At 42.3% G+C, this 23,897-nt stretch overlaps 1 protein-coding gene across 2 annotated transcripts in view; it reads right to left on the reverse strand.

The window, feature by feature from the left end:
* Positions 1-618: 618 nt before the first annotated feature.
* The window catches only part of cblb (Cbl proto-oncogene B, E3 ubiquitin protein ligase), a 58,960-nt gene continuing 35,681 nt past the window's right edge, over positions 619-23,897 (reverse strand). Inside the window, exons 10-19 of one of the 2 annotated variants that reach the window (XM_030069069.1) lie at positions 20,247-20,447; positions 18,814-19,008; positions 17,451-17,837; positions 14,137-14,228; positions 10,854-10,988; positions 10,172-10,236; positions 9,533-9,646; positions 8,137-8,325; positions 6,689-6,811; positions 619-5,469 (exon numbers count right to left, since the gene is read on the reverse strand). In XM_030069069.1, coding sequence (XP_029924929.1) covers positions 5,210-5,469; positions 6,689-6,811; positions 8,137-8,325; positions 9,533-9,646; positions 10,172-10,236; positions 10,854-10,988; positions 14,137-14,228; positions 17,451-17,837; positions 18,814-19,008; positions 20,247-20,447 — 1,761 coding nt within the window. In that variant the 3' untranslated portion in view covers positions 619-5,209. The remainder of the gene's footprint in view (positions 5,470-6,688; positions 6,812-8,136; positions 8,326-9,532; positions 9,647-10,171; positions 10,237-10,853; positions 10,989-14,136; positions 14,229-17,450; positions 17,838-18,813; positions 19,009-20,246; positions 20,448-23,897) is intronic. The other variant, XM_030069071.1, reaches the window with a different exon arrangement.

Below are 23,897 nucleotides of genomic sequence, written 5' to 3' on the forward strand. Positions count from 1 at the left end.
CATACTTGACAGCTCTTGCCTCGGCCATTAAGCGTTTTCCACACATTAATATGTTTGTGCTGGATCCGGTTCAGTGTTCTCATGAATATTTTGTTCACCCGGAATAGTTCCAGAAGTAAACCTAGTGGCTTTTTGCAGTTGGTATGATTTCATTTTTTTAAAAATTATGTGAATCTACAAGCTACCTTTAGGTTTTTCTCATTGTGTAAAGTACTGTGAGCTCCATGTTGAGTGAATTTTGCCGAATAAATAAAATTGGATTACTTAAGATAACGCCAGTGGCCTACATGTGTATAGTAAACAGATCCGACAATGATCTACCAGGGACACGCGGATGATTTTGTGTCAGTCAACAAGCTGAGCAATGGAACAGTCTCATAAAAATCAGATTATTTGTCAGAGAGCATTTTTTTTATGTTCTTTAACCGCCTTAAATGGCTTGCATGGTGACAGTTTAGCTACTGGACGTATTAGTGGATCAAGTATAACCGCATGCATGTGACGCGCTGAAAGCCTCTCACTCAAAGCGATGCACAATGAAACTGTTATCAGTCAACTGAGCCGTGGTGTTTACGGCAAAATGGTGCACACACACACACACGAATTGCTAAAAAAAGGTCATGACTTTTTTTTTTTATTTAATTATCCATGAAAATAACATATCAAGAAAAAGGCATTAATAATGTATAAATTAATTGCACATTACTCTATGCTTTACACATTTATCAACACAGTATTCGTCACTGAACCACATTAATAATAAAAAGGAATTAGAAAATAAAAACTGCCCTTTGCAACCTAAGGCCACTTTACCCCCTTTGGCGAGGGAGTCCAATGGAACTGCCCGTTCTCAGCTCAGACACTTTCAAATTTGAGGGGGAAAAAAAAAAAAACAAAACAAAACAAAGAAAACAGACCAGTGCAAAGTGAAGCTCCAAGTTAAAGGGGAATGCCACTGAATTTCAGCTGTGAAACGTGCTATTCCTGTGCTCTGATGTGGTTGGTCTCACAGAAATAATGCAGAAGAGTTTCAACAATCTGTCAGCTTCAAAGTACGAGGAAAGATAGGAAAGATGAACACAGCACTGGAAATTGCTTTGTGAGGATCAGGGTATATTCTCTGGTTTACAACAGATAGCACCACTATAATATAAACCTCATTTGGAAAACAAAAAAAAAAATGTATGAGTCCAGAAATTCCATCTCCCATTGTCAGGGGAGCAGATAAAGCTCCTGAGCCGATGACTAGCCATTATGTAAGTTCTTAATTATGTATGTTTTTTTATGTATGTTTTCTGTTTTTGTTGTTGCTGACACACTTTTTATGGATGCTCAGCACTGGATTAGACTGTTTTCTGAACCTCCGTCTGCACAGTGGATGATAACAGAGATTAGAGTCTTGGCTCTCTGACTTCTTCCTTTCAGACGGCATTGCTCATAATCACAAATTCTCATTGGACTGTCTTAGGCCTTAAGAATACAATCTGTAAACTCTAAACTACAGTGGTGTTCCCCTTTAAAGTGCTGCTCAAAAAAAAAAAAAAGAAAAAAAAAGAAAAAAAAAGAAAAAGGAAGCGGGGTGGTGATGGGAGGGCGTTGAAAGAAGAAAACAACTTTTTTGTTATCGTCTTTATCCAATTCTAAAGGGTGAAGCAAACGGGACTGATTCATTGCGGCAAATGCGGCACATTGCAGAAGCCCAGACTGGACTCCAAACAGCGGCTTTGCCCACTCCGTATCCGGTACACCGACCAGATGACTGGGAGAAAAAAGACAAAAAAACACGCTGAACATGTGTCCTGTCCATTCTGCCTCCTGCTGTAGATTGCCTCCTCTCGTGGTGCAGCATCACCCTTAGTCAATTCTTCCATGACGGGAGAATTCACTTCTTCAACTTGGCTTGTAAACATCGTAACTGGGTTGCAATAACCGGCAAGCTCACACTCCGATTATGAGAACCCCGGTTAAGATGGCTGGCTTTCTTCAAGATAGCGTGGGATGAAGTGGTGTGGACGCACATCACTGCTTCCCCTGTTAGGTTTCAGACTCGCTCTGCTTCACGGGCACATTTTGACGTGGCAGTGAGCGGTGCGTAACGGTACTATTGGGGATCATCGTTTCATTCGCCTGTGTTAGCAGTGCAGTAACGACGACATCAAAGAGGAGAGTTGGTGGACGAAACTTGTCATACATCTGCTAGCGGGCCGTTGTGTGTGACTTTACTTACGGCTACAGTGACCGTAACCCTCAGCCACAGGTCGTCAAAGGTTCACATCAGCGACGTGAACCTGAAGAGGACCTTGAAGGACCGTACCAGTGATTCTGAAAGTTTGGCCATGGTTTACATCGCAGCAAACCGTTTTGCAAATCGTGATTTCACAACACAGAATCAAATCCCTCGATTTTCAAATTTGAATTTTTGGTACAAACGTCCGCCTTATCATGTTCTGCTTCTGTGGCTGTCTAGGTCATCAACGTTCGTAAAGCACAGAGTTGACAGCAAAAGCAAACGTTTCCCCAGGGACTCATTTCTGGCCGAGGGACCGTCTCACTCAAAACACAACAGTGCTGCTGCTTTTAGGAAAACTATTGTGGAGGGCTTCATTAGAGCGAAAGAATACTGGTGTGAAGAAAGTTGGAAAGAATGAAAACCAACGGCTGGATTAAAGGGAGTAAAAATTTTAAAATATGACTGGCAGAAACATGCAAAATCACCGGTATGGTCCTTTAACTGGAGCATGGCCTGACACAGATCTATCAGTAGTTTGCATATTACACCCAACATTTATAAAACAATGCAATACGGAATGGCGTTATAATACAGACAGGTCACAAATTGAAGGCAAAACCTACGTAAGGGCTCAGTGAATGGTTGGATGAGGATGAAAATTATGTTAGTTACCATATCTCAACTCAGCTGAACACCTATAGGAGATTCTGGAGCGATGGGTCATGGCTGATTTATGCTCACTACAGTGTCCGTCAGGATAATGCACTTACGGCCTGAATGGCGCTGAACGGCGGTGAAAACAGAGCTTGTGCGAGTTCTTGGAACAACGTGACCAGCAGGACTGGATGGGACTTTACTGATACATCACTTCCTTGACTAACCAGCGGAAATCATACGGCACAGTCTGTTCGTTCCAGCTGTTTCAACTGCAAGAACCGTGACCGGCCTGACGTTCACACACACGCCGTGTCGCGCCGTTTGTGCCGTTTGTGCACCGTGAACACAAAGTGGAGCATAAATCAGCCTGTGGACAGCGCTCTCCATCACCGTCGTCAAGACACCAAATGAAGGAGTATCTTTTGGAGGAGTGGAGCTCCATCCCTCCAGCAGAGTTCCAGAGACTTGGAGAATCAATGCTAATGAGCTAATAAGCTGCTCGGGTGGCTTGTGGTGGTCCAACACTTCACTAAGACACACACTATGCTAATTTTTCCTTTCATTTGTTACCCGTCTGTACATTTCAACAAGTCCAGTCGAGGTGTGGAGGAGACATGTTGCAGTCAGTGGGGAGAAATAAAACTGATTCCAGCTTCAGAGGTAAGGGGGTTTAAGTTCCCCTGCACTCCACAGTGATGGCCTAGGTTTCTACTCTCACAGCCTGCACGCTCTGCAAGTCGCTGTTGGTTTCTAAAAGGGTCCATTGGTGCATAAATTACCACTAAAACATACACAGAGCTCCCTATTTTGTCCGTCTCTATTGTGGCTGAGCAAACACAAACGCCTCTGCATCAGTGAGAACGCAGAATTACTGCGCGGCTGTCGAGTGACATTCACACCGAATCAGATTGAGACGGATTCCTCAGACGTTTGGAGAATATCAACAACAGCGCTTTCGCCGTATTATGGCTGTGTAATTCACGAGGACACGGTGCCGCTGTGAAGATTGAAGAGCACGTCATCTCAAGGCTGTACCAGACAATGTCTGGCTCATTGATATACAGAAGAGTTTCAGCTCCCATCGTTTAAATGCTTGATCTGCGATGCAGGCACGCGCATACACACACACAAACACACACATACAGCATTACTGGATCCTCTCTGCCTTTTTTGGCACATAAAAACTCAAATGGAAGTATCAGTATTTCTTACATCGTAATCACTTAAGAGCAGAAATGGGCCTGAGAGGAACTCGAGTGTACAACGCTATAGCTCACTCATGCAGAACAAATACATTCATAGGCTTGCCGTCCTCGGATGGAGAAAGTAATTAAGCCCACAAAAAAGGCCCCAGCTGATTAACCCTCCAGTCTAGGAACAGAAACAAAGGATAAACCTACAACACCCACCAACATTTCTCTCCCCTCTTCTTGCCCAAATAAGATACCAAGTGTAACAGGAGTTTTCTCCTGGTCTAAGGGAAAACCAGTGAATCAATAAGGCATCCTCTGGCTCCAGCTCTCTGCTCCCAACACACCAGACCTTGTTAAGACCTACAAGTCAGGCAGACTCCGGGCATATTCTCAGAGAATTCTCTAATGGGGGATATATCAGGCAAGAGTAGGAGTAAGGAGCTGAAACAACAGGCAGTAAATAGGAGAACATGAGAGAAAGGCAGAGACAGTAAAGAAGGAGGAAGAGAGGCATGAGTGGAAAAGCGCATAACGTTGGAGTCTGGCTCCCCCCACTGGCTGTAAATAAAAATGACCCCACATGTAAGCATCACCAAGCACTGCTGCTGAGCCTTTTGAGAGCTGCAAATGTCTTGTTCTTGTTGCAAGACCCTTCAAACCCAAGGTCTACAGGAGGGCGGCAGGACGTGAGAGAGGGACAGTAGCAGCAGTAGCAGGGTCAGGACTTCAAAAAACAAGGGGGAAGGTCCGGGCCCCGGGACACACCCCGGAAACAGGAGCATTTGAAAACCAGAAGCCAGCACCGGCAAAGCTCACTGTAAACAACAAGCCAGGTTCTTTTATTTCACAGGTTGAAGCAATGTCATCATTCACAGAAACGTGTCTCTGCCTTGTTGTGTTTTTTCTGCCACAATTCTGGTTTGGTTTTAGCCACGTTGTTGTGCGTCGTCATCTCTGTTCGGCAACGAAAGGCGAATTCTCCCTCTGTAATTTCTTTCTTTTTTTTTTTTTTTCTTCCCCGATCATTGTTGCTCCAACAGTCCAAGTAGATGTGAAGAAGCCCTTTTATTAGTCAGTTTATTCAGAGGCACCGCGTCATGGTTGCGCTCCCCCTATGCTGTCTCTAGGACTAGAGGTTGACTCTTGGGTTCACTAAGGCAAACTCTCGCAGAATGTTTCGAGCCACGTCGACTTTGTTCTGCGCGATCATTAGTGCCCGCTTGACATCCTCGAAGGAGTAGCCCTCCCCCATCAGCTTGGCGATCTTGGCATCCACGCTCTCGCTGACTGACTCCAGGCTGTGAGGTTTGCCTGGCTGGACGTCAGGAGGAATCTTCCTCGGCAGCGGCTTGGGCGGCCTGGCGGGGGCCTGCAAGCACTCCGTCGATACTGGAAAAGACATGTGAAGGGAAATCATGTCAAATGACACTGGCAGAAAGGCAGCAACTTGAGAGTATGATTAATGGTCAAAGACATTCAAGTGGATTTTGTAGGGTGAGTGGTTCTGACAGTTGTGTACAGTCTGCTGCTGAACTCCAGCTTTGACATTTTTCTTTTCCAAAATACTTGAGGACAGTGTCACCAGTGTTCCTCATGGCTAAAAATATAGCTCATAGCAATAAAGAAAAATACTGTGCCTCACGATGAGAATAAGGCTCCACATGATGTTTTGCAAACAAATGTAATTTGGTTAAAAGCTGAATTTAATTTGTCAAATTGAATGAACTTCAATTGCAAGTCCTCACAATACTGCACCCTGAGCTCCTTTAATTCAAATGAGGTAAAGCTGTGCGGAGGCTTTCCAGTTCAAATGCTGCAAACTGGCCTGATTTCGAAGGATTCCAGTGATCCTTTAGTGAGGGGGGCTATCAGGGCCATCAGTGATGGAGCAAAAAAAAAAAAAAAACAGCATGGGTTTTTGAAAATGCAATTATTTTTAATTTAATCACCAAACAGAATGAAGTGTTGATAATGTCTTTATTTAACACCTTTGATCATTTATGTGTGCGTGCGTAAAGGAATAAAACAACGACAACACCGAAATCCTATAATATGGTACCTTTGATGTACTGCTCCATAGAGAATGGATTGCACAAAATCATAAAAAAATTAGGTGACAGTATCCAAAAGGATTACAGGTTATGTATGTGTAGATAAATCCAGCGTCACAGCGTCCTTATTCATCGAGCAGCTCAATATTTTCTCTTCATGTTGTTCATTATGCACACACTCACACTCACACACACACACACACACACACACACTGATGAGACCACATAGACCGTGAGAGCAGACGTGAATTCTTCAGCTGAGAGTTATTTCCTGTTGAGGGTCTCCTTCAGCAAAATATCTTTTTGTTCGGGGCTGTGCAGCATAATTTCTACATGATTTTCAAAATTCTGCACCTTTTGCTAGACCTCCATATCCTTGATGTGATGACTTTGGTGTTCAGTATGATATAGGTAGACAGTCATACATCATAATACAACAATATTCTTCCTTTTTCAAACTTTTTTGGAAATTTCTCATACATGTTAAGATTTTCTGGATCCGAGTAGGCCCCCTGGCTTATGTTGCACAATTTGCTGAAGTGGAAGAGCTGCTCTACCTTGGCTGGCTGGTAAATGGTCGTACTCCAGGCAGCCTCTGGACGGGGCTTTAGCGTTTTCTCCCGCCTGTCTCCTGACCGGAGGCAGAGGCGCAGCGCTGTTCAGCATGTCAAACACCGTGTCTGGACCAGAGGGATATCAAGCCAGTCAGGAAAACCGAATCGCTGCCGATCTGACAGCCAGTCAACAACCCGACTCTACAAATGATGCACAGCACCTCGCCTTTTCCGCAACTCTCTTATCATAACAAACACATAATGTACCGAGAGGAAAAATATTAGATTAGCATAACCTTGTAGACAGTAACAGGGGATTGTTTTTTTTTTTTTTTTTTTTTGCATGATATGTAAATTACCTGCTAATTAAAAAACACATGTTGCACTTCTTGTTTAAGTGCCGTAAATTCCCAGATTTGTTTTCCTCATGTTTTTGTCCACTGTTACATATTGCATATCTTAATTACTATCTTAGTTTGTCAATCAGTTCCTACTGGATATAAGTTATGTGTTATCAAATTGTCCTTATTTACCAGTTTCTTTATAAAAGTATGTTCCACAAAAATTATGTTATACATCCTGCATGCTGTAATCTATATGCTATCATTAGTTTCAGTCATACTGTATATTTCTACTTCATTCGTTTTAGTGTGAGGGTTGTTGGCTATGTTCTGTTTAAATATCCCTAATTAATTATATTCTGAGTCATGTTCTATTTTTAAGGAGTTTTAGAGCTTTTCATTTTTTTTAAGGTAGTTTGCAACTTTATTCGATGGAAATCACTGAAGACGGCCGAAGATTTTCAGAGTGACGCAGAAGTTGTGTATTTTCTCCTGCACAAATAATGAACCATAATAATCATTTTCTGTGTTTAGTCGTTGTTGTGTATGATTTTTATTTAATGGCACATCATGTGGGACATAAAATATTAGAATAACTACATTTTTATCTCTGTGTGACAATACTGCCACAGGGACCTTACTGCAGTGAAAAGTTGTTGAAAAGTTAGAAGTTTTGAGTAAGTCAGCTACAGCAAAAACCTCTTCCCACACTGATATTCAAAACACTCTAATTGTTACAAAAAATTTCATAGGAGATGCTTAAACACCGCTGTTAAATCAATATGGGGACACGCGTGGGTATCGTGTTGCAACAATTAACACTAATGTACTTATGTGTAAGTAAGAATATTTTTGCAGTCTAATTATCTTAATAAAATGCCAAATAAAATGACCTTGTCACTTGGCGATGTTGTCTCAATGTTATCGATGCCATGATTTGCTACCTCTGAGAAAGGTGGGCTCTGTAAGCCTCGACGGATGCGTTTGGAAAGGGGAAGGGTAGGGGGGGAGGGTGCTGCTGTTGTGTTGCGTTGTGCCTTGTAACAATCAGATGCCACTAAATGCTACACAATGTCCCTGTAACTGGACATCCTCAGTTTCCCAGCTTACCGGGGGTTAACAGCAAGTGTTCGTGTCCAGAGGAAGGCCTGTGGGGTCGCGAAATGGCGGAGGAAGAAGTGGAGGAGTTGGAGCACGAAGAGGAGGAGGAGGAGGAGAGGTCCGTGAAGCTGTGTCGCACTGGAGGAGGAGGAGGAGGAGGCTGCGATGGCGGGCGGCTGTTGAAGGGATCCTCTACGGCTAAAACACGACAGGAAACACAAACAAAACTGAACTTTGGACTACGCACTTGCTTACAGTACATATTATTCCAAGAGGAGGTGGCAGGCAGGCGGGCACTGCTGTAAAATCGGAGCCATCTGCCATCCCTGTGATGGGATTACATGCCAAAGAGCAGCTGGCATGCCGGCCTACAGAGAAAAGGCAGGAGAGGATGTTACTGACAGGACAAGTCACAGGAGAAGAACTGGGAGACGCAGTGGAAAAACACGGTGGCCTTACAGTTTGTTGAGGGTCAGGATTATTGACTGCAGCAGGTCAGGGCAAGAAGTTCTTTTACATTCTTACCCATCACACAAATGAGTGTTTAACAGGGTGTTAAAGTACACAATTCCCGCCAACCAAAAAACAACAACAACAACAACAATCAGTAACACTATATTGGAAGTGGTGCTCATAAAGCATCACGAGCACAATTACGAGCACATAATGAGTGATGATTTTAATTAGCAGAGCAAAATGTGCGCCGGGTTGAATGTGGCAGCTGCACAATTACTGACAGGATATTAAACAAAGTACTTTTCTGATGTTTGCTGATGATATTGTGCATTCATCTATTATTCTAATAGGTTTGAAATCTGCTTGTGATGCAACACAATTAGCTCATGCCAAATGCTAAATAAAATAAATATAGCTTTTTGGTTAAGTGTGGGACAGAAGAAAAGAGTAAAACATACTTCTGCAAGACTTTCAGCACATCATGCCCTAACAGCTTATCATGTCTTCGCCCTTGTTTCCAGTGAGAATTAGACGTTACAAATCACTACTGTTGTAAAAATCTCGTAACTCCTTTTCGAGCGGAGACAATTCTACCACCCTCGGTGCTGTTAAAAAAAAAAACTGTCAAGGCTGTTTTTTCTTAGCTTGTAAAAATTTAACCTTTGGAGACAGGAGGATTTCACCTGACAGCAGTCATATTTCAAATTTGTGCTGTCACAGCCATAAATATATTTAGACGTTCACAATTATAGCTCCACCTGAATACACACCTGAAGACACTTTGAGAACTAAAAGCATGTGTGCAATGTAAGCACATTGGCACAAAATCAGGTGGGACAAGGACACGAGAGAGAGAGAAAGAGAGAGAGAGAGAGAGAGGCTGAGGGTGATGGTGAAGGTGGGGTTGGGGGTGGGAGGGTGGGGTGGGGTGTCGAGGCGGGTGGGCTACCTTGAGGGGGCAGCAGAATGTCGTAGTCGGAGGGCGTCTTGTTGCTGTTGAAGGGGCAGAAAACAGAGTGCGGCGCCCCGGAGACTAACGCCCTGACCGACTCAAAATGCCCACCTGAGGAACACAAGCAGAGTTCAACATGAAGCAGCCCTACGGTTTAAAGTCTGGGAAAAAAAAAAAAAAAAGCCAACTCTAATGCCATATGCTGCAAGCAAAACAAAACACCCAACTCAACTGGTCATTTCGTCTTATATTCAATCTAAAATTCAGTTTCACCTGTTTCAAGAGTTACAAATTTACAGTCAATTCAAGAAACAAGATGCTGACTAACATTGGAAATAACTGAAATGATCTAACTGTGAGATTTTACAACTCAGTACAGAAAAATAAGATTTTAGGACCCAATTCTGGATTAAATGCCATATTAGATGGCACTGATATTGTTGACAGTGCAGTCAGAGGTTTTGAGGCCACATTTCTGGGTCGCATATTATATTATCTCACAGCAAAACCCCCTCATGGATCAGATGAAGGTGCTTGGGAGGATGCCTGGGAACTCATGCCAGTAGAGCTATACTTATATACTCATGTGCTAATGCTATGATTTGCACATCATCTTTTTTGGTTCTTTAGACTCACCTTGCTCAGGAGGCTTGAGCTTCTTTTCATCCAGGGAGGGCTCAGGAGAACCATTCTCCAAATGCCTAAAGGAGAAAATGGAAATCTCTTTGGTCTACAGGAATCTGGCAAATTAAATTGAAATCTATAGTGTCCTACCTACAAACACATTGATACAAGCATGTTTAAAATGCCAGAGGTACAATATATAGTGACAGTCGTCTCTTTGCCACCAAAAGTTCTGAGCATTTCAACCAAAAATAAATTGGTTCAGAACCCAGCTGGAACCAACAACAGATGGACCTGAAGTGGGAACCATGATGACAAGAGCAGAGATTTATTATTCTACAGGGAAAGATGAAGACAACAGAGAAATTAATGAGCACGCAGTGGTCTGCGGAGGAAACAACACTATTGCTTTCAAATTAGACATCTGAATTTCAGGAAAAGATGGACGGAGTACTAGAGAAAAAAAACTGTATCTCAAAATTTCGGGTGAAGAGCTGGTGAAGGCTGGGCTCAAACCAGCAGACTGGAGCTAAATTCAGCCCAAGTCACCGCCACTACAACATCACAACTGTTCCAGTTCAAGCTGTTGCAGGTAATACGGGGAATTCCTGGTTCCTCAAAAAGGTTCCTGTGTTCTGGGATCGGTTCCTGCAGTGTAAAAGGGGTATTAAATACAGTGAGGGGTGTGGAGTACCTGTTGGGAACAGAGATGCAGATGGGAGCTTGACTCAGGCAGAGGTTGGATGACGGGATCTGATATTCATCTTCTGCCCTCTCCATCATTCCTCTCTGTCTTTCTGGCATGGCGCTGCTGAAAGGGTTCAGGGATCTACGACGGTGACCAAACAAGACTGTCAACGGACTGATGACATCACTCAGACAATTATCAGCTACATTCAAGGAACGATCATATTTTCACTTTATAATAATGAGTGGATTGTTTGTTTGATTAATTGATTGGTTTGATTTATTTCGGTCAATTAAAGCAACAGAAAAAAAGAGAATATTAGCAACAATGCACAAGTAATCAAAACAAGGACTGACCGAAAAGGTGTAGGCTGAAGCAGAGCTTATAATGCCTACACTTATCACAAATAAAACATTTACACATAATATGAGCTAATCCAAACATAACTACTACCTAAGTAGTCAACCAACGATGCAGCTTTCAGTAAACAAATACAAACTTAATTAAGCTACTAATTGGTAAATTTTTAGTCAACCAAAACATCGGACGCCAAATGGACAAAACCAAAAAAAAAAGCAGCATGGCATGGATTTGTGAGATACTACAAGATGTACTTACTATTTTTTGACAGTGTACTGTATAATTAAGATATTCTTGTAAAGTTATTTCAGACTGGCCAATGTAATCGAGGTTTTTATATTTTCAGAACAACTGTTCCATAAGTTCACCCCCTTAACAGACGGACAATGACCTTTTACATTTGTACGGATCTCTGGAGGTAAGGGAAGCATGCTTGTGGCCAAAAGGTTGCTGGCTTGAATCCCCTGAGGCTGGGAAAATGTGGGAGAGGAAAATGAGGAGTAACATTGTCCTCTTGCTCAGAAAATACTGCTGGGGAGCCACTGAGCAAGGCACTGAATCCCCAACTGCTCCTCACTGGACAAAAAAGGACAGCTGTTGTACTGGGCAGCTCCCAGGCGTGACTCTGTGGAACTCGATGATTGAGAGTAATGCTGGAACAGCTTTGTGCTTCTGCTGATAATTGCTTAGTTTTCTGCAAATCTCAAAAATGCACAGCCTGCAGACCACAGCAAGCAGGCCTTGCCTGAACCTAACACAGCAGTAATCACTAACTTTACATAACATAACATACAAAAAAAGAAGATAATTAGCGCCACGAATAAGTTTCCTTTAACCTGCTGACTGAGTTTATCTGTGTGGCACTGTGACCCTGGAGAAAAGGGGCAAAGTGCGCTCACAAACCTCAGCCAGGAGGCAGGCTGAATCAAAAGACAAACACTACGACTGTAATTCCTCTGCATTTCCTAGTTAATGATAAAACAAGGCAACAGTAAGCTCCTCTATGAATGCAGAAATTGTTTTGCAGTCAGCAACAATATGCATCACACCAGGGCCACCAACAGGGGGGAACAGAATGTCCCCAAATGGCCCTCTAACTTTTAAATAGTCTGGGGGGTTCCTGGGTACAAGCAAGACACGACTTGACATGTTGACTTTTAATTATAGCACCCTCACCGCGTCAAACAGTGTGTTCAGAATCAGTAAAAAAAAAATGTGTGTGCAGAATTTATCCATATAAAACAGATCATTCGAGTAAGGCAAGGGTCTGTACATCACACTACCGCAAATGCACCATCTTTTACAAGACAAAACAGTTTCCTGTAAAACCAGATCTTCTCCTCTCGGCCCCAGCTTCATTAGAAATGACAGCCCGATCCCCACCCTCCACTAGAGCCCAATACAGAGAAATACCTAATCTAATTCTGGCTGCAGCTAAAAGGCTATTAGATGTTCAGCCATCATTTTTCAAAGCTGTTTCTGTCCAGGACCTTTCCCTAAGGCCAGATCTCACTGGCAAAAGGTTCATGTGTCTAAAAACACTGAGAAAAGAAAGCAGGGCGTTTAGGAGAGTGAAGCTGATACTGGACTGGGAGGAAGTATCGAAACAGGAAAACAAGACTACAGCAAACGACTGCATTTGATTACGGCAAGAGCACAGTTTCACTCTTCTAAAAGTGACCAGTGTTTGAAGTAAATATCACCACCGCTCCAGTCTCTCAAGCATTGAGTCGGGAACCCATACACACTCAGTGGCCACTTTGTTAGATCCACCTGTACAACCCTATACAATCCAATGCAACTGTTCTGCCATAAAGTTTACTTTTATTATTCCTAAAATGCTCAGGTTTTCTTTTTCTCGCAGTAATTGGGGTGTTCATTCAAGTATATGTTTGGCATTGAGCTCATAGTTGGTGGTGCTGTTGTACTTTTGCATTTTGAGAGATCTTAAATGTAGAATTTATGGCACAGCTGTTGCATTGAACTGCAATGCATTGTATAGATGGACCTAATAAAGTGGCCGCTGAGTCTATAATATGCATTGAAATAGATTCTAAATGCAAATTAGATAAAATACTAGATAGTGCAGCCTACATTCAAACACCAAGATTTGTGTTCGTTTATTTTGCTGAAGTCGGAGCTCTCTGCTCTGCAAAAATGTTCTGCAAAAAAAAAAAAAAAAAAAAAAATGAATTCTCTTACAGCAAAGAAAAAAAAGAAGAAGATGAGCAACACTTCTGCTTTCTGAGTGCTGACCACACCAGCTATTTTGTTCTGTTTCCATTTTGGTCCACACTGTTTTGCAAGCAAGTAACCTTGCGAAATGTAATGCTGGAGATTAGCAGACTCTTGTCCAGGATCTTTTCATGATTTACACATTTACCTCTTGTTAAATATCTCAGCCATGCAACACAACGGCAGCCTAGATGTGCAATATAAATTGTCAATACATATAAAACTGTCGTGCATTGGTCATAAATCACTCAGCCATAACAACACTCGCTGTGCATGCTTGTTTCTTTTTTTTTGTTTTGGGGTGATATATATAAGTATTAGCAGCTTGTCAAGTTCCTTGCAAAAAGCACTATTAGCCAATAAAGCTGATTTTGATTCTGATACTTTAATGCTGATACATGAGCCCAACAGATGGTGTGTTTCTGCATGAAGCCCAGTCAGAGGAACCATAAAATAATTAATTGGAAATTCACTGGAAACTGTTAATGGCCTGCACACATTTAGCCTCTTTTCAGTCTGCTTATGTTTGTATAAAGTGGCTGTGCTGAGATCTCATTTCTGAAAATTATTAAATGCCAAAAAATGCTTTTCTTCACATCTTGCTGGATGTTTCAGCCCCAATCTGTGTTTCAGAGGTTCTGACATACTGTTTATGTGTGTGTGTGTGTGTGTGTGTGTGTGTGTTGGTACCTACTTGTGACTACAGCCAAGAGAGGATTGAGGTGGTGAATGCCGTGAAGGAAGGATGTCATACTCATCTCCGACTTGCAGACCATTGGAGAAGGGCTGCACACACGAGCGTGCGCGCACACACACACACACACACACACACACACACATACAAAGAGAGAAAATAGAGAGAAACAGGTGAAAAGGTTAGAGTCAGTTTCACTTCCATTTCCAGTTTCAATTTTTGCAGTTTGGTGAATCGTATCCAACATTTTTTCTGTGTTTCCTAACAGTTCCCAGTGTAGGCTGTATGAGTGAGGCTGGACTGGCCTCACTTTTTATTCCACTGATGATCTTATTGTCAATCTACAAATTAGCTGTTATGGGGATCAAAGCCGTTCAATCATGAGATCAGTCACCTTACAAACTATAAGACACTCGGGTATCAGTCATAACAGTGACTCCCTAATACCTGTTATCCACTTCCTTACACAAGCGTATGGGAGAGACTGCGTTGGAGTTTGACAGACAGACATATTCTATGACTCAGATTAGTATTAATCCCAAGCTAAAAATAATCCCCCATTCAGAGGGCAGACACATCTAGTAGATCTGCTGCCAGATTAGCCAGCATGCAGCAAACCTCAGTGAGGGCAAATATCAGCTCCCTGTGGCAGAGCAGCGTTGAGGCATTTTTGCTTTCCCAAGTGTTTCAGGTGACTAATGTAAGAGGCAAATTTGAGCTCAGAAGGCCGGCTCTTATGCTGCAAGAAAAAAAAAAACTCATCGTAAATATTAATAATCATAATGGTTAATTCACTTCTGATTGGAAAATTCTGAAATCCAGGGCTGGATTTTACGCGCTGGGGGATTTGTCCCATATGCAAATCATTTTTAGGCATAAGTGGCTCCACTCTGTCTTTGAAGTGAATGTTGCTCTACACAGAAGACAATGGCGAATATGCAAATACACAGCATAACTTACTGGTTATTAGCAAAAGTGGCAATGCTCTCCACAGGCGACTGGAGACATTTTCTGATCTGAATATATAATCAAAGGATTTCCCTAGAGAGGAAAAAGAGTTTGGCTGAGTGTGTGTGTGTGTGTGTGTGTGTGTGTGTGTGTGCGTCCATATGCACACAAAGCTTTTAAATGATAAGGGAGCAAGTAGGGAGAGTGCTCAAAATGTGCAGATACTCAGCATTACTCTCTGTTCAAGCACAAGGAAAGGGTGGAGCTGTCTCTGAAGGATTTGCATGGTTGAATTGGAATGGTCAGGTCAGCCCAAACTTTGGGTTATAGGCAAATCGGCTGCATGGGATTTTATTATTTTGCATAGAATATCATTTTGTGCAAAATAATGACTAATTAAGTATCTATTTACTCATTATTAGAATGGCAGAGCAGTATATTTGATTAGTCTGGAGCCTGCTGCAAGCTTTTTTGACAAAGCGAGTGTCTGACAAGGCTTTTATTTTTCCCTTTCATTTCATCTCTTTGACAATCTGACTTCAAACTCACATGCACGGGTAATTAAATCAGCCTTGACTTGGGGACTAAAGCCTTCATGTTGAGTATCTCCAAACAAGGAACAAAAAACACGCATATCTTTGCCAAATTGTCTCTCTGAGCCTTACATATCAGCGGGCAGTGCAGTTTGGTTAAATGTTTATTTCTGTACAGGTTAAACTTTGCAGATTTTTTTTTTACCTTTATCTATCCAGGTAAGGTTTGCTGATCATGCATGCTATTTTTCAGCAACAACCTGACTCACACTTACACTGTTACACCCTTTGATTCCTGAGAGCTGCCTGGTAGTAGCCGATCACTGTTTGTCTGCTGAGAAAATGCAACTGTGGGGTTCAAACCTTGCTGTGGGAGGGGACAACGTAACTTGTCCAAGATAAAGACTGTTCCACCCTGAGTTTTGATCCATGACTTTGCTGCCAGCTGTAGCTACAGATGCAAAAAGGAATGAATTGTATTTTCTGCACTATTACCCCCTTACTGGAAAGCTGCATTTGAGTTTCACATTCCTTTATAAAACATTGATATGAAACTTCTGACCACTGTTAGAAGTTTTGAGAGCAGTCTATCAGGCTGGGAATTCCTAGGATGGATAGAAATGGACTCTCATCACTGTTTCACAAGAATGAACTGTCTCTAATTCAAGTGATCACAATACGGAAACACTGCATCTATAAAGAGCCCTGTTCCCAAAAGTTCTATGGGCAACAAGCAGAAACCCACATGATGGGAAAAAACAATAATAGCCCAATGGAAAATCTGTGGAAGCTGAGAGAAATTGTGCATTCGTCACACCACTGTGCAGTGCTGAAAAACACATTCAAGCTACAATCACAGACTCATTTTTTTTTTCCACTGGCTGTGAGACATCTAAATTCGTCTAAATGAGCATTTCAAAATAAACATACAGTAGTTATCTAGTTAGGTAGCGAAGCTTTATGTATGCATGCAGCACTGACTCAAAGATTTCCTTTATAAGGGACGCCTGGTCAAGACAGCAGCAGGTTATGAGCTTCTACAAGTTTCTGACCAGGACCACTCCATTGTTGACAAATGCAAAATAAACATATGTGGCATGTATGGGTGGGGCTGATAATGAACGGCATGTGAACCTTTTCCTACACAGTGTTGACTCAGCTTGTCATTAGGGAGACGACAGCAAAGCTGGGAAACCAACAATCTCTGGACTGAAACGAGATACAGTACTGGGCTTTGTAGTTTGATTTACCGAATTACACTGTTAGACGTTGTTTGCTATCATGTGCACATAATAAGTCTTATCTCCCAAAAGAGCTAAATAAAGATTGATTCCTGTCCTGCCAACTGCATTCAAGTCCCAAGAGAATACTAAAAATGCACTACGTTACAAATAGAAATGGGCTGAAATTACTATGTCAAAGTTCTTCAAATTCAGTGTTAAGCGCTCACTCCTGTGGTGTTTTTGCACTGAAAGTCCTAGAGATCATTTATCCATCATATATTGTGTGAATTGTGTTTTTCACAATTTTTATTTATTTATTTATTTATTTATTTTTTCTGTAGGTGGTGCTCTTTTCTGTATCTGTTCAGTAATGGCGGCTTTGGCTGCTCATGCTACCTGGTTCTTCTTGTTTGTTCCAGACAAACCGCATAAACATGAACCACTCCTCCGCAGCAGACGCCAAGCTTTCATGAACTGGCATAGGTCAAATTATTGTTGTGTTAAATCATTCAGCAAAAGAGAGAAACAAAACATTTACTATTATAAAAATGCAGTGAATTATTTATTTAAACGTGTAAACAAAGCAAAAGCCCAGAACCTTGAAAGATACCTTAGAGCTGTCTGAACTGCCTAAGCCCTCCATTCTGTGATGCAACCTCCCAAAACCACCAGATGGACAACTGAGGGGTCTTCCATTCAGGTGAGAAGAGCCAGGAGGCCCAAGCTGGCCTGGGTGGTCAACTCCAGTCCGATGGGCGTCTGCCAAATGGCTGTCTTTGGGACAACGCGTTTCGGAGAGCATCTGGGAGTCCGACAGTGCACTGGTAGAAGACGAGATTGAGGAGGACGAGGAAGAGGAGTTGGGGAGCCAGGAGTGGCGTGTCTCTGGGGGGATGGGAGGAGGACGTTCAGGAGGAGGTGGTGGGGGCGGGTCCCTCTGGGGAGGTGGAGGGGCAGGGAGCGGCTTGTCCTGCTTCCTGGACATGCCTGGTGAGGACTGGAGGTGGAAGAGAAAAGCAATGTTGAGTTATGCCAGAAGATGAAGACGTTCTTGGATGATCATGTGCAGCATTAAAACATTTTTACAGACCTTTTCTAACACAATTATTTTTGATTTTGAAGTTTTCTAAAATAAAAAAATCTAAATTAATGAAGACACTGGTGATTAACTGTAATTTCTCAAATACATTTTTGATGTCATCTATGGAGGAAATCTACTCAGCACACAGATATAATGAACTGAAGCAAGGCTGAGCCACGCCCCTGTTGAAAAACGATTGTGGGGCTCCACTCCACACACACACACACACACACACACACACACACACACACACACACACACACACAAACACATGGAACGGAGCAGAGGAGAGACAAAGAGCCAGGTGAAGTGAAGATAATGTTACTTGAGATTTCTGGGACTGGGTCACTGTGGTAAGGCCTTGGTCTTGATTCACAGTACACCATCTACCAGGTGAGCCACTGGGCACCCCAATAGCATTACTTGAGTTGATCCCGCTATCTATCTATCTATCTATCTATCTATCTATCTATCTATCTATCTATCTATCTATCTATCTATCTAACACCTCAGGCTGTTATGTTGCTATAAGTGCAATAAAAGCTTCACACCACACCCAAAGCAAATTCTCTGGTGTAACTTCAATGCTTTAATGCTTACTTCATAACAACTAATATTCATAGCATGAGGTATGGGCAGGGTCCAGATCGACTTGCCGTTTGGTCTGGATGCGGACCGAGGTCCAGAATTTGAGGAGCCCTGTTATAAAACAACACACTGAAACTTGAGATCAGTAAATAAATACCAGATATGAATGAGGCCTCAGTCTCTTAAGACGCATGACTCATTCAGCATGGCCATGAGACTTTAAAAGGGTTGGCAAATACTCCTCACTCCAGTCCACGGTCAATGAGGTGTTTTTGACGGAGTGCCTGAGCTTACTATGACTGACCTTCGGCGAGCCAGTGGGACTGGCAGATGGAGAGCGGATGGCGCCCTTCTGGATGAGGTCGAGCCGCGGTGGGACGGGAGGAAGGCTGAGGTGTTGGACGCAGAGGCTGGGGTCTCCTCCGTGGGCTTTTCTGCGCTGACTGACAGGCGACGAACTGGGAGACACCATGGGGGAGTTCTGGCGCTCGGCACAGTGCTGGGACGAGAGAAAAACACACCATCTCACAAACAGGCAATAAGTGTTTTATGAGGTTTGTCAGCATCTGGTGCGAAGTGAGACAACTACTACTGAGCAAAACTAAAATGTACAGACCAAATTATTTAACAGTCCATTTGAATTTGATCTCTGCTATCTGGCGCTCTCATTTATCTCTTCTATGATACAGAAATGTTCGCAAACATAACTAACACACTGCAAAAATCTCCATCTTAATATGTAATTGTACCTCAAATTCAGTGCTAAAGTCTTGTTTTTCTTAAAATAAGTGAAAGAAAAAGTCTGCCAGTGGGATGAGATAATCCCACTTGTTTTCAATGCTAATCAACTTGTTTCCACAATTTTCTTCAATCAAAAGTAATTTTCTTGATACTAGAAGGCTGATCTGTCTTACTCTGCCTTGTTTCAACTTACTGAAACTGCATTGGAAAACAGGATTTTGTAATGATTTTAAAATAAATAATTTGTTACGATGGAGACATTTCGCAATATTACTGATGCATGCATACACAGAAGCATGGCTTATGCAATAATATCCTAAATGGTAAAATATCAGAGTGCATGTTATCACACATTCATCAAAAGGTTCAGCTATACATGATCTCCTTTTCTGTGAAAAATCACCGCTGAGGTATGAACTTTGACAATTATTCATCCTTTACTTCACTGCATTAATTAGATACTGTTCAAAAAAGAGACATGGTTTGTAGAAAAGGACGTCCACCATGATGGAGCCTGTAAGCACAAACAGAGGACAGAGGAGTAAAGTGTCTCCCCCAGACTAACATGAATGTGTTTCTGGAGGAACACAACTGCATGGTAAATAAAATAAGAACTCCTTCATGAAGGATCAGCAGCAAAAACAAGAAAAATGTTTTGGCATTGTGAATTTGAGGTTTTCCCAGAATCAAAAATCAAAACACTGCTGAGTTACAGTAGTTGGTAAAAAAGAAAAGAAGCAGCTTCCTAGTTTTAGCTCAATATGGTAGATTGCAAAGCAGCACAGATATATTTGTGTTTTCTTAAAAATCACTATAGCAGACTCCACAACATGACAATGTTTCAGATCTCAAAACTGACCCAGTGGTAAACTCACACCCATCATTGCTCTATCATAAGTATCAGTAATCCAACCTCTTGACATCCTGGGCAAAGCAAATTCCTGAAAGTCCTTTTTACACAGTAAAAATACCCATCAGTGCATCGCAGGCAGTTACCTTCCTGATGTTAGCCAGCCCATTCATGACCAGGCAGTCCTCTTTGTCCTCCTCCTCATCTAACTCCAGCATGGGGCAGCTGTGCTGGTCCAGGAAGAAGCACTTGGTGCCCTCATTTCGTGGGTCAAAGGGGTCCACAATGATGGGCTCTGTGCCTTTGATCTCACAGCGACAGAATGGACAACCCTGGCCGTCCGACTCCTGGAACAGATGAAGAGAAAAGTTTGCATGAAATGGGAGATTTCATGCACACACACCCACACACACACACACACACACCACATACACCCACACAGGCAGACCAGACCAGACCAGTGACATTTATAACCCATGCACATTTCTAAATGATCTGGTGAACATGGATTTGTTGCTGCAATGTTTTAGGAGCATAAGGAATCACTTTGACCATGGAGTTTGAACTAGAGTGGGGTGGCTTGTTGCTGCAGACAGCTGGAATACACATGGTTTCATTCAGGCCAACTAAACTCCATGTGCCTCACTACTACCCTATAGCCCCCCTCTCCCCAATCCCCCATTCATGAAAGGGCTCTGGCAAAGTCAATTGGACACATGCATGCGCAGATACTCTCCGAGGGAAGCTGTTTTCTAACTTTACAACGTTCAATGGGCCAGTGTACATATTCCACATGGCAGCCCCTGTCAAGTAGGGGTCATAAATAAGAGAATAAAAGGGGTTTTGGTTTTCAGTCCATCTCTCTCTGTTGACTTGAGGGCTACAATCAAAGACAGACAATATTTACAGAGAACAAAGCTGCAATTGTGGCCGCCATATGGTTGGGGACTTGGCGAGGGACGCACCAAAGGCATGTTTGAAACCTAATCCTAATTGGAGTGGGTGGAGAAGGGAAGGAGTAGGAGGTTAAAAGGAAGGAGGTGGAGAAGAGAGGTTAAGAGGGAGGAGGTGATGGCGTGGCGGTCATGGACACTGCAGAAACCCTAATAATTGCTGAAAGACGTGACTGAACAGAAGAGCTAACGACGAAAAGCTCCTGAACTTGTGTCATGTCAGTGGAAAGACAACCTTTGCTTAACATGTTCTATGGAAAACTTCTACACAGGATGGGCAGCTGGCACTGACAGAAAGTTAATATAATCAACATTTTCAAACTCTGTAAAGACATAAAAGCATTGCAAGGCACAGGGCTGACCCTTTCTACTCAGAAATACAATTTTCTATCTTCCTCAGCCTGAATAATGTTGACTTTCTAGAATGGTAGCAGCCTGTGGAAAGAACTAGTTACAAAGTGCCGACACTGTTGATACAGTCATCAGCGTGGTACATGAACCTAAGGTATACTTTCATCTTGTGCAAGCTATCGCTGCAATCTTAGAAAAACAAGTCCGAGAAAAGCCACCGTGAACCTTTTCGAGCCCCTCTTGATTTGACTTTGGGTAAATCTACAATGTAGTACAAGGGAACCCTCTCATCTGCCCCCATACTTTCTGCTGAGATCACATAAGGTCATTAAAGATAACAGGATGTGGAATTACATAGATCATATGGCAGCTGTTTTCCTTTCTGTCAGTGAGGAGTGTATATCTGGTCTAACCCTGGCTGACTAATATAAAGACCGAGGGCAAAGTAAGGGAACCACCGCTGACTTGAGCGAACTTGAACAAACGAGCAGGGTTAGTCACTGTCACAGGGTAGGAGGGTTCCCTCTCTTTCTGAGTCACACGTTAACAATCGCAGAGGAAAATACTTAGTTGCTGAAACACACACACACTCACGTCCATACGTCACTGAGTCAGTAACACACTCAGTTCTGTGGAACCGTGAGGTTGTGGAGGAGGTGGGGTCACAGACTTGTCATAACAGGAAGTATGACAAACAAACACTGGTATAATGTGGGTGCTGCCGACTCCTGCGCTCTTATAGTGTTTACAAAGTAGGGGACCAAAGCTTGGAAAGAGTGCACTCATTTTCTAAACCTACAGCTATGTTCAGAGTATAGCCACCCAGGAGAAGGCTTCCAAGTTTGGAACCATGAAATTGAACCTCTTCAGAACCGAGCAACGAACCACACCTGAAGTGTGTGTGCTCCTAAAAGCAACGGTTCACGAGCCATTTCATATCAAAGACACCAAAGTTCTGTACATGTTTTAGACCACAGACAGGGTTTGGCAGTCCCTCAAGGCTTTTGGAGCTTTTCTGTGATTGCTGCAACCAAAAATGTTTGATTTTCAGTGCAGATTATCTGTCAAAGCTGTGATGGACATGCAGAAATGGGATTTTAGGAATTAGGAAAGAGTGATACACTCACTTCCTGTAAGATTAAGCACATGCCAACTGCATATGACAAAGACTACTGGAAAGATTTTAGTGCTTTTTTTTGTTGTTGTTGTTTTTATAATTTTTGAACAGAGAACAGGGGCTAAAATTCTCAACAAAGGAAAACACTGTGCTTGGGGTCCAATCTTTATTTAATATACCTTCAGTATAGAACAGAGAAAATAAAACTGCTCCGTTTAAATGTGCTTCATGAACATAAATCTATGCACTTTCATTTAAACTGTGCCTATTTGTATTTAAGGTAAATGTTTGTCTGACTAATAATATGAAAACCATTACAGGTGGAAATTGTCACAGTGCAGTTTAAATGAAAAACAACACGCTTATGAAACTATAACCCATTGTCCCCTGAGTCATCTTCCATCTCCTCCCTCTCAAAAGCTCCTCTGTTGAGTTGTCGGTTCAAGTATACAAAGGACAAAACATTTTTTAAGACTACTTCTTGACACTTTGCATGTTTGACTGAAGAAGAATAGGAGAGAGTGGAAAGAGAGCAAAGGATGAAATGTGATTAAGTTCCAGGCTAAAACATTATTATTACATGGTACAGTATGCACCCTAGACCATTGAGATACCAAGACAAACCCAAATTAGGGACTGTTTCTTGTCCTAAAGTTTTCTTACACCATTTTATATCAGAAAGTCAAAATTATGGAAGAACACTGTTTATTTGACTCTTTCATGCAGAAAACCTGCCACACCCCATCTGCGCAACAAGGAATAATTAAATTTCACTATAATTTAATACACTAGAAATTATCCCAATTATATTACAAGAATGACTACAGTCATGAAAGGTTTCACTTGAACCTCCATTACCAAATACAGTGAGGCCACTTAAACAATTCAAAACTTAATTGTCAGCAGATATCTTCCCATATGAGGCTTCTTGGGACAAAACTTGTGGCCTCATGTGTATCTTTTTGGGAGTCCTTCACATGAAAACATTTGAGGCTTAGTGACAAATTTAGTTTTAGCTCACTCAAAATAACCTTGATACAGACCTATGAGTGCGAGACATGTTTCTGGGCTTGCTTCCAGGCCTGCAGACTGAATGTGTGTGTCCCTGCCAGAGATCAATATTCTGACAGTGGGGTCAGTGCAGAACTCCTCTATCTCTAGAGAGCCATCTCTGTGTGATTGCAACACAGATGTCCCACCCAGAGGAGGAAACGAGAGGGGAGAGGGATGAAAGGAGGAGATGGAGAGGGAGGAGAGAGGAGGGACGCTCTGGACCTGATGCTAATGACTCATTAGGGAAGGTAATTACAAACATACTTTGCTGGCGCAGGTTCTGACACACACAAATGAGTGCACAAACACCATATGAAGCACAG

This window comes from Myripristis murdjan, chromosome 14 (genome assembly GCF_902150065.1).
Source record: "Myripristis murdjan chromosome 14, fMyrMur1.1, whole genome shotgun sequence".
Lineage (NCBI taxonomy): Eukaryota > Metazoa > Chordata > Actinopteri > Holocentriformes > Holocentridae > Myripristis > Myripristis murdjan.